Source organism: Lonchura striata, chromosome 2 (genome assembly GCF_050655825.1).
Source record: "Lonchura striata isolate lonStrDom1 chromosome 2, ASM5065582v1, whole genome shotgun sequence".
In the NCBI taxonomy this organism is placed as follows: domain Eukaryota; kingdom Metazoa; phylum Chordata; class Aves; order Passeriformes; family Estrildidae; genus Lonchura; species Lonchura striata.
The window spans coordinates 132,543-142,548 of record NC_140704.1 but is presented as its reverse complement, the minus strand read 5'-3'; the positions used below and the strand labels follow the sequence as shown (position 1 = coordinate 142,548).

At 49.2% G+C, this 10,006-nt stretch overlaps 1 protein-coding gene across 1 annotated transcript; it reads left to right on the top strand.

Moving 5' to 3' along the window:
- The first annotated feature begins 850 nt into the window (after window positions 1–850).
- On the top strand, window positions 851–9,481 carry LOC144248239 (uncharacterized). The gene is made up of 5 exons (XM_085561861.1): window positions 851–1,734; window positions 3,420–3,590; window positions 6,445–6,747; window positions 7,181–8,864; window positions 9,308–9,481. The coding sequence occupies exons 4-5, from the start codon at window positions 7,868–7,870 to the stop codon at window positions 9,472–9,474; spliced, it is 1,164 nt and encodes a 387-aa protein (XP_085417987.1). The 5' UTR covers window positions 851–1,734; window positions 3,420–3,590; window positions 6,445–6,747; window positions 7,181–7,867; the 3' UTR covers window positions 9,475–9,481.
- Window positions 9,482–10,006: the final 525 nt, after the last annotated feature.

Here is a 10,006-nt window from a genome sequence, read left to right as displayed (position 1 = left end):
TACCGAGGACGTTCCGCAGGGGACGGCGCCCGTTCTTTTTTGCCGCCGGCCCCGCCCCGCGGCCCCGAGGCGAGCGGCGGCCCCCGACGGTGGCGGGCGGCAGTGCTGCCGCCTTGTGGACACAGGGCGGTACTGCAGGCCCCCAGCCAGCGCCCGGCAAAACCACCGAGACGGGGCGGGAGGAGCCAGAGCGGCCCCAAAACCACCGAGACGGGGCGGGAAGGGCGAGGGGCGGCAGCGAGCGGCGAGCGGGGCGGTGTCTGTGAGTGAGGGGAGAGCTGAAGGCGGCTCCGCGGCGGCGCCGGAGAAGGATGGCAGCGGCGAGGGCAGCTTTCTGTCCCGCGCCTGCCGCCGTCCATGCCACCAAGCGTTGCGGATTTCTGTCCCGCACCGGTCGCCGTCCGTACGAAATCGCGTTGTGGCTTGTTGTCCCGCGCCGGCTGCCGTCCGTACGACAACGGTTCATCTCTATTGTTTTTGAGGACTTCTTGTTCGTCTCAATGGTGTTGTGGAATTTCCGGTTAATCTCCATGGTTTCTGGAAAACTTCCGCTTAGTCTCTATCGTTTCTTGGAACTTCCGGCTCATCTCTATGGTTTTTGGAGGACTTCATGTTCGTCTCTATGATCTTATGGAACTTCCGGTTCATCTCTATGGTTTCTGGAGGACTTTCTGTTCGTCTCTATGGTTTCATGGAACTTCCGGCTCGTCTCTATGCTCCTGGAGGACCTCCCATTCATCTCTATGGACCGTCCCTGTGGTCGCTCCTGCGCGTGCGCGGCCGCCATGAGGGACCGGACGCGGGAAATATGACATGCGAGAGTCCAGAAAAAGGGGAAAAAAAGGTAAAAAACGGGAAAAAAAAGCCAAAAAGCGGGACAAGGAGCCCGGAATCGGGATGGGGGAACGCGGAAACGGGGGGGAAGTGACCAAAAATGGGTAAAGAGCCCAAAAATTAGGGAAGAATGGGCGAAAATGGGATCGGGGAGCTCGGAAATTGGGGGGGAGTGACCAAAGTCGGCGAAAGAGCCGAAAAGTGGGAAAAAGATCAGAAAATGTGGGAAAATCGCACAAAGAAACGGTTTAGGAGCCCAAAAATGCGGGAAAGGCAAAAAATGGGGAAAAAGCAAAAAAAAAAAAAAAAAAAAAAGGGAAAAGTGCCCAAAAATTCGGATCGATGTGTGGAGAGTTTTGTGGATGAGTGGCTTCGGGAGAGAGGCCATGACTACTTGCAGTTAGTGAAGCGGTAGCTGAAAATTGCAGAGTGCAGCAATAGCGGATGTAGCAACAATATCACACGTCCTTGGGTGAGCTGGTTCCCAGCAGCAGAACGGTCAGCAAAGAGATAAGTGTAAGGGAAAACAAAGCAAGCAGAGAAAGCCCCAAAGGCGAGCTTGACCTGTTCTAGAGACACCAATGAGGAGCCTAAGTTTTGCAATATGCATGAGCTTCATTATAACGGGTATAACTGTACATGCGTACTTAGAATAAACTGAAACTTGTTGGCATTATAGAATGGGCTTTTCTCCCGTTATTTTTCCCCAAAAATGGTGACCTCGACGTGATAGGCGCCACGGTGGAGTGATGAAAAAGAGTTCAGGTCCTGATGCAGCCAGGACGGCAAAAGTGCTGAATTGAAATAGAGTGCACCGTGCCCCAGGTGACTGCAGAGGCAAGCCTGGCCGATACGTGCTGCCGACGACCTCGGAGGGCTGCAACAGCGCTGACAATAGAGGTATGGAGAGGCAAGCAGCATATGATTTATTTACTGCATTCTTGCAGAAAAGGCAGATGAAAAACATTGATTTACATAAAGATCTGCCAAGGTTATTAACATATAGGTATGCTAAGGGGTTCTTTATAAATCCTCATACAGTACATAAGTTGTCTAAGTGGCGTAAGTTTAAAGATAAACTATAAGAAGACATTTTAGATGATGATAAGGCAGCCAAAAAGCTAAAAAAGTTGTAAAAGGTAGTTCACAATGAGTTATTACAACATCAGGCAGAAAAAAAAGCTGCTGCACAAGCAACGTCACACTAGAGAAGAATAAAAGTTATAGCAGAGAAAATTAATTACCTAGTATTTCCATGCCACCTGCTGTGTCTACAGTGGAGTTACCTCCATTGCGACCCGTGCCTGAGGACACGGAAACAGAGTCGCGTTGTGAGCCCACGGCTCCTCCAGCCCCCCCAAACAGAGATCACCGGTTTGTCAGAGTTTGTCTGTCAGTAAATCACCCCCTAAGGCAAAGTCTGACCTAACAAAGGCTCTGGCCAGAGAGCAAAAAGAAGTTTAGGCAACTCTAACAAAAGAAAAACTAAACAAAGAGAATAAGCAAACTTTAGAACTAGCAGCCGACTTAGCTTATCCTATAATTTTTCAGCAGCAAGCGAGCAAAAGGTTACCAGCTCAAATTACACCGTTAGATTAAAAAATTGTTGTCACAGTTGCAAGCTACAGTGAGTCAATTTAGAGTAACTAATAAACCAACTCAGCAAATACTAAATTATATTTAGAGTACTAATATATTGTTACCAAAAAATTCTAAAAGTCTTGCTAAACTTATTTTCTCACCGCATCAGAAACTTTTATTTAGTGCACACTAGCAAGCAGAAGTTAATAAAGCTGTAGCTATGCAAAAGCAGCCTAAAGATCCTCTTCACAAAGTAACTATAGATAAATTGATAAGCTTAAGACCATGTTTTCGCACTAAGGCACAAGCTATGCTAAAACCTAAAAAATGTCAAAAGGCAATGCAACTAACTCAACAAGCTATAGATAAAGTAAAAGACCCAAGAAATTTACCAGCATATATAAAAATTAAGCAAAAAAAAAAACCAAAAAACTTTTAAAGCATTTATTAATAAAGCAACAACAGCAGTAAAAAAAAACTAGAGTGCCTAAGTTTATACATAATATATTTATATATTTATACGTTAAATATATATTTATACGTTTATACGTAAATCATTAAATTATTAATTAATTATTAAAGCAGTATGCTTTACAAAATTGTAATACTTCTACAAGAAGTATACTAAATACATTAAAAACTAATTAAACTATAAAAAATACACTAAAACAGATAACTACTATACCAACAAAGCCACAAACATTTTTAGTTAAAACTATTAAAATACTAAAGGAAAAGTTACAAAAGCAAGCAAAAGCATCACAAACACAAGTGTTAACTGCCCTTACACCCCTCCAAACATCAGTAACAACCCAAGAAAGTCCTCAAGGGGGCCGTATAAAATGTTTCCATTTTGGTGGGGTTTTTTGTTTGTTTGGTTTGGTTTTGGTTTTTTGGGGGGAAACTAAAAAGATACTTTGTGTTCCTGGAATGTTGCATTTTACCTCTGTTGTTTTCCCAGTTAGTCTGGATCCTCTGCTTACATTTTTTCCTTCACTTATTAGATGTCGTGGATGTGCTGGCTGTTCTGATGGAGGGCAGTGATGGCTTAGATGAAGAAATTGGGTTCTCTTTGAATGAAGATGTGATTATCCAAACATTTCCCTTCAGTGCTGTTGTCCCTGCTGCATTAGAAGCCAGGAATATGCTGTTGTTTCAGTCTGAAAATGGAACAGGTACGGGTTTTTTTAATGTTTTATGTGTCGTTTCTAGCAGTGGAGTGAAAGTGGCATCATTTCTGCCCTCTTGCAATAATTTTTTACCATTTATCATTTTTTACCTTGAGGCATTTTATTATCTTCCCTGCAAGCAGAAGGAGGTGCAGATTCACGGTGCTTTGTGCTCAAGAGGGGCATTGAAGCTCTGTAGGTGCTTCTGCCCTTTTTCCCTGACCCTAAAGAGAAGGGACACTGTCCCTGCATAGTCTTGGTCCTGGAAGTAGTTGGCTTCAGTAACACAGCGTTTTAAGGGCAGAGCGTGGTTCAGCAGTAACTGCAACATAGCCCATGCTTCTGCAGCACAGACCTCAAAAGTTCTACACTCCTGTGGACCCTCTTTGTAACTAAGGACAGTGGAAGTCAATTGCCACCTAAAAAGAGAATTTATTTTCAGATCGAGTACTCTCCAAAACTAGCTCTCAACATATTTGACAACACATTGTGTTGCCAGTTTTGTAAACCTAAGCAGTGGAAAAACAGGAAAGCAACATAAAATGATGTAGTTTTCCTTTGATATATGTGACCCTGTCTCATTCACACCGTGTCATAGTAATTTAAATGTGCATCTTGTCCCTCATCTTTAGCAGAAGAATGGTTTTTCAGAACACAACCATAACTTTCTCCATACCAATTAAACACAATTATTCTTGAAGGCATTTTGCAGTGTGTAGATTCCTTTTGGGTATTACAGCAATTTAAGAGTACCTCACTTTAGGTAAGTCAGTTCTGTGAAGGATACTGGTTACTTAACCAAAGGTATGTCTTCAGGTAGAGTTAGTTAAATTAAAATAAATGTCTCCTGGAATTTGCCTCTAGTGATGAAAAAAGTTTATTAAAATCAGTACAAGCACATTGCTAGGCAAATCCTTAATACTTATCAAACTACAGTGAAGTCACTAGAATCATTCTTAACTTGAATTAGCATGTTGTTGCAGGCCCTATAACTCTGTTGAGTAGGAGAAGGAGAAGATTTTACCTAATTGCATTCATCCATGCAGATGTCTTTTGTGGACCCATTTAGGCTAGTTGACTAAATCTGGCATAAAAGATAGCACAGAGATTTTAACTGTTGAAAAACTCTGAGCAGGAAGTGTTCCCACAGTGCAAGAATCCTTTGAGTCAGGGTGCTTTAATAGTGTAATTCATAAGTTGTCTAGAGGAGGAATAGAAGGAAGTTAAACTAAGCTACCTTTAAGGAAGATGAATTAAACCTCATTAGAAGTCTGTATGGACACTCATTCTGCAAATTAAAGGAGCAGGAAGGAAGGCAATTGATGGTGCTTCAATTCTCCATCAGAGGCCTAAGAATAATGTATCTTAACAGTTTTCTCTTCTTAATTCAGTTAGTGTATTTTCATTTCCCTGAATGACTCCAGGTAGACAAAGGCACAAGGGAATAGTGGGTTTTGAATTGCCCAGGATACTACAGGTGGAGGTCCTCAGGAAGTGGCATGTGCTTTTTGGCTGTTGCCACAAACCATGGAGCTTTGAGCCATCCCAGGTGCCAGCAGCACCCTGAGCAGTGCTTACCAGCACCTGGCACTGGTAAATATTCCTGGCACAAAAGATTTTCTCTCCGTGGCCAAGCTGTGTCCGTGCAGGTAGCAGGGACAGCCACGCCATGGTCAGGGTTGCTGCTGCAGCACATCCCATTCTGTCCCGGTAGGATTCACTGAGCGCTAGTCACAAGAAGAGTGTCTAAAGTGATTTCTAAGAGAAAAGCTGCATGGGGTCAAACATGATCTTTCCTGTGGTTTTTGTAGCCAGCTCACCGTCAGTTCCCAGCACTGAACCAGGGCAGGGTGTGCCGTAGCTTGGCTCGTCCCTGAACGGGTGCCACCGTGCCTCTCCCTTCTTACTGCCCAAAGCTTTGTGTCCAGGCACAAGGGGAGTAGAGAAGCTTCCTGCCAGGAGATTGAGAGGCAGCCCGTGTGCTCATTCTTCTGCTCCATGAGCCTTTCCTGGCAGAGACGGGGCTGCATGGCGCTCCCTGCATTTGGAGCACTGGTACTTGCTGATAGCACAGCTTCTTCTCCCATCCTCTTGCTGGCTGCGAGGTCCTGTTACCTTCCCTCATGTTACCTTCTAAAGAAAAGGGGCACTGTCCCTGCATGGACAGTCTTGGTCTGGAAGTAGTTGGCCTCAGTAACACAGCGTTTTAAGGGCAGAGCGTGGCGATCAGGAGAGGAAGGTGATTCTCGTGCCTGTGGGCAGCTCTTCCCGAGAGCAGGGAGAGGGGACTGCATTGTTAAGTAGGAAGTGGATGCGTTTCCCAAGGAAAACTTCAGAAATTAAGCTCCAAGGGCAAATATTGCGAGGTTCTACCACCTCCTTGAGGACAGCGTTAAAATCACAGGGGCATCAGCAGGGCTTGGAGCAGGATTGGCCAACCCCAGAGCACCTCACAAAGCCCTCTGTGTGTATGTGGCAGTCGAGTAGCACCTGGGGGGTGCTGAAAGTCCCAGTTCTGACAGAAAATTCTGCTTAATTTGCACATGTTGGCTGGGTGTTAGCTTGGTTCTTCTCTGAGGCGGTGCCTGGCAGGGTCTCTCCCTGTTAAGGGCCGGGCGTGTTTTTGGCACAACACAGCGAATGTGGATTATTTGCTTCAGCAAGAGCTGATGATGTCTGGAGGGTTTTTCAGGTACCTCAGCGGCCAGGAGCACGTGTATAGTTCACTAGGAACACTTTTTGATCTTGTTCAGTTCTTTTCTCCATGAGGCTCTGTGGGCTGCTGGCAAGGCCCAAAGTAAGGAAGGTTGTCCCAGTGTCCGTGCTCATGTCAATAGTTTAATTTATTTGGCTTTTCTAGGAGCAGATGTCGTGGAGGACCTTGGTGCTGTTTTCACTGACCTCCTGCACTCTCCGAGAGAACCCCTTGCTCCCTGCTTGACGCTCCAGCTCTGTGACAAAGATCCCGAGTCCCTGAAAGCTGCTAAGTATCCTCAGCTCTACCAGTTTAACTGATACTATAGACTCTGGATGCCCAAGCAGTCCCAGGAACCTGTGGTATGGAGTCCCTGAAGTCGCTGAATTCTTGAGCCAGTATTCCTATAAAATCCTCGCAGTCGACAGAGGTTACATTTCCATCAGAAACAGCATTTTTATTGAGGAGGTAATTCTGCATCTCTTGTTGATCCTGCTGGGGACACATGTTTGCTCCAGGGCTTTTCTCTGATGGCACAAGAGGTCTCTGTGGTGTTTGGGAGGCGATACCAGGGCTCAGGGCTCATACAGAGACTCCTCACCGGGCACAGCAGAGCCTGGTGTGCGCTGTGGCCTCTGTTTACAGCACCTGGAGTTCCCCCAGGTGGGTGGAGGATCACAGGCCCCTGGGCTGGGTTTGGTGAGTTTTTCTCAGCTCAGCAGTGTGAACACTCCTGATGCCCCTGGGGAACCTGCTGGACAGCTCTGTTCTAGCAGGACTGCACGCCAGTGTTTCCAGAGCTTCAGTTCAGAGCTCATCTCAAAACAAAGGTGGCTGAAGAGATTTTTGTTTCATACTTATCACTGTTTTTCTCTTATGCTTTTTGTTTCGCTTTAAACAGTTTGAAAACAACAAGGAGGTAAGCCAAGAGCCTCCTGTGGCACCGGATTCTGTATTTGCCACTTTGCTGAAAGGAGCCTGGGAGAGAGGAAGCAGTACCTTCCTGGAAGATGGTGTTCAGACAAAGTAGAGAGACTTGGCTTCCTGGCTCCCCCAACCTGAGCAGCTTTTGCTGGGAGTAAAGCACGTGCTGCTGTACCCGAAACCCACAGTGGAGAACTTCAGCAGATAATACTGTAGTTATCCTTGGTTTACTTTATGGCACAAGTTATAGATGACTTGGCTACTAAAACTTGGGTTCCAGTGCTGTAGCTCTTTTTCCTCGACTCGGCTCCGAGGGTACGCAGCACCGTACAAAACTGCACCTAATTTGCAAACAAATGTCAGTTGTTCTGATTATTGAAGCTGGGCTTTATTCAGTTGAATCCCGAGTGTGTGCTGCACCCAGGTCCTTTGTACAAATAGGGTACTGAGGGTGGGGGAACCAGAACTGCACATTCCTTGTGATATGGATGGGATTTTGGGGGGGGGGGTTAAATTAAAAGGAGATGCAAAATGAGGGAATTGCTTTTAGATGTAACTATTCTTGTCCTAAAGGGGCCATCAGCTCTGTCCCGAGAGCTGAGTTACAAGTGTGTGTGTTGAAAGAGCTGCAAGCCTTTAGGGGCTGCAGTTTGTGTGCCGTGGAATGAGGTGCCCTGAGGAAATGTGTGAGCCGGAGGGAGCCGGGGCCGGGCGGAGGGAGCCGAGCTGTGGGAATGGGCGAATGGAGGCGGGCGCGGGCGGGACTAGGCGAGCGTGGGCGAAAGCGGCCGAAAGGGGCCGAGGAGGCGAGCGGAGCCGAGCTCTGCCGAGTTCAGCCGAGGCGAGCCGAGCTTTGCCGAAGAGGCGAATGGAGGCGAATGCGGCCGGAAATAGCCGAGCGTGGCCGAAAGTAGCCGAAGCTGGCCGAGGAGCCGAGTCCAGCCGAACGGAGCCGAGCTCTGCCGAGCGCAGCAGCCCGGGCGGGGCGGGGCGGGGCGCCGGGGCGGAGCCGGGGCGCTGGGAGGATCCCCTCCTGTCCCTCTCTCTCCCGCTCCATGCTCCTGCCCGTATTCCCCTCAGTCACCTCTCTTTCCCCCGTTTCCTTGTCCCCCCCAAACCCGGATCCTTCCTGTCCTGTCCCTGCCCCGCTGCTCCGTTCCATTCCCCCTCTCTCCCTCCTCTGTGCCCCGTCCCTCTTCCTCATCTGCCGGCCTTTCCCTTCCCCGCCCGCTTTCCTCCGCAGCCCGACCTCCCTCCCCGCCCTTTCGCATGTCCCGCTCTCCCTCCTCTCTTCCCGTCGCCCCTTCGCTTCTTTCCCCCGCAGCCGCGGGGCTCGGGGCGCCGGAGAATAAAGCCCCGAGGGCCGGAGCCCGGCGCCCCCCGGGCCTTGCGGGAGTCCCCGCACGGGGCCGGGGCTCTCGGCGGATCCCCCGCGCCGCTCGGACCCCGCCCCGGCGCTGCCGGACCTGCGGCTCCGCCGGCATCGCGCTGCGAGCGGCCCCCGCTCTGTGCCGTGCCGGCCGTGCCGCGTCCCCGCCGCCTCTGCCGCTCCCTCTTTCTGCCCCTGGCCCGCGACAGCGAGGCGGGGCGGGAGCTTCGAGCCTTCTGGGGGCTGCCCCCCCTTCCTTGTTGCGGCGGAGTCCCTTTCTGGGGGGATGGAGGTGTGGGAAGGGCTGGAAGGGAGTGCTGGGCTGCTGTTCGGGGCAGTTGGACTCGTCCTGTGCTTTCTTCGGGGGTCAGGGTTAGGGGCTGAAGCCTCGGGGCTCTGATGTCATTTGGGGCACCCCAAGGTCCCCAGGAGAGGGACGCACACTGCGGTGGAGGAGCGGGTGGGTGGCGAATGAGGGGGGCGGGTCACGCTGGGTGCCGTCCCGCAGAGGGACCCAAAGCTGCCCCAAAATTCCCTGGGAGGGGTGTGTGTAGAATACTAAAACCTGGCAAGTGTTTCGTTTTCACAGCTATTGGTAAAGAATAGGAAGCTATGGCTAAACTCATTTGGAAAGAAGCCCTCTCTCGATCCACTCATTTGTATGCAGGAATGTAGGAAACTCCGACTGGGGATGAGCAGTAGTTCTGAAAATCATGCCCTATCGTTTTTCTCTAGGAACGAACCAAGCGAGTGCCCTGAAACCAGCGGAGCAGCTGCAGGGGCTGAAGGGAACAGAAAGGGCTCCCGGCACCTTTTGCCTCCGTTCTCTGCCATTCCCCCAAACGTGTCGCAGTCCCGGAAGAGGCGTTTGTCATGCAGCCTGCCAAAATAAAGACCTGTAAAATCCTAGCTCTGCCTTTTGTTTAACGTGTTTTTACTTCCTATTTATGTCATCACAGAAAGCAAGGAAAGAATAAATGTCTCTGGTTCCCACTATTGCTCCGTGCAGGCATTTTTAAAGGCTGCTGTACTTCTGTCCTCTTTTTCCACTCCAAGCTTGACTTTTCCCCTCCTTTTTCGAGGTCTGCAGCTTTGGGTGTCCCAGGCAGGGCTGGGTTCCTCGGCAGGGGTCTTAGGAGTTGGTGCTGATTCTGCTTTTTCCGAAGGTGTAGCAAAGTGTGCCAGCAAAAGGACTGTTTTCTCCAGGGGAAAGCTTTCTTTCAATCACCATCAGTGCATGTATGTGTTTTAATTGTTTAACCAGGTGGATTAAGAAAAGCCGACAGCCGTAGCAGATTTCTGTTGAATCTGTATCTGTGAGAAGTGGGCTGTGTGTTGGAGACGGAGAGACGCTGTTGGAGAGTGGAAACAGCGGCAGGTGTGAGCTGTTAGGATGATGAGGGCTCAGAGCAGGCCCCAGGTGTGAGCTGTGAG

Excerpts from the sequence above, each read along its gene's own strand:
- LOC144248239 (XM_085561861.1), top strand. The coding sequence starts at position 7,868 with ATGAGGTGCCCTGAGGAAATGTGTGAGCCGGAGGGAGCCGGGGCCGGG. Across the intron at positions 8,865-9,307 it reads CCCTTTCTGGGGGGATGGAG|GAACGAACCAAGCGAGTGCC; the intron begins GTGTGGGAAGGG and ends GTTTTTCTCTAG.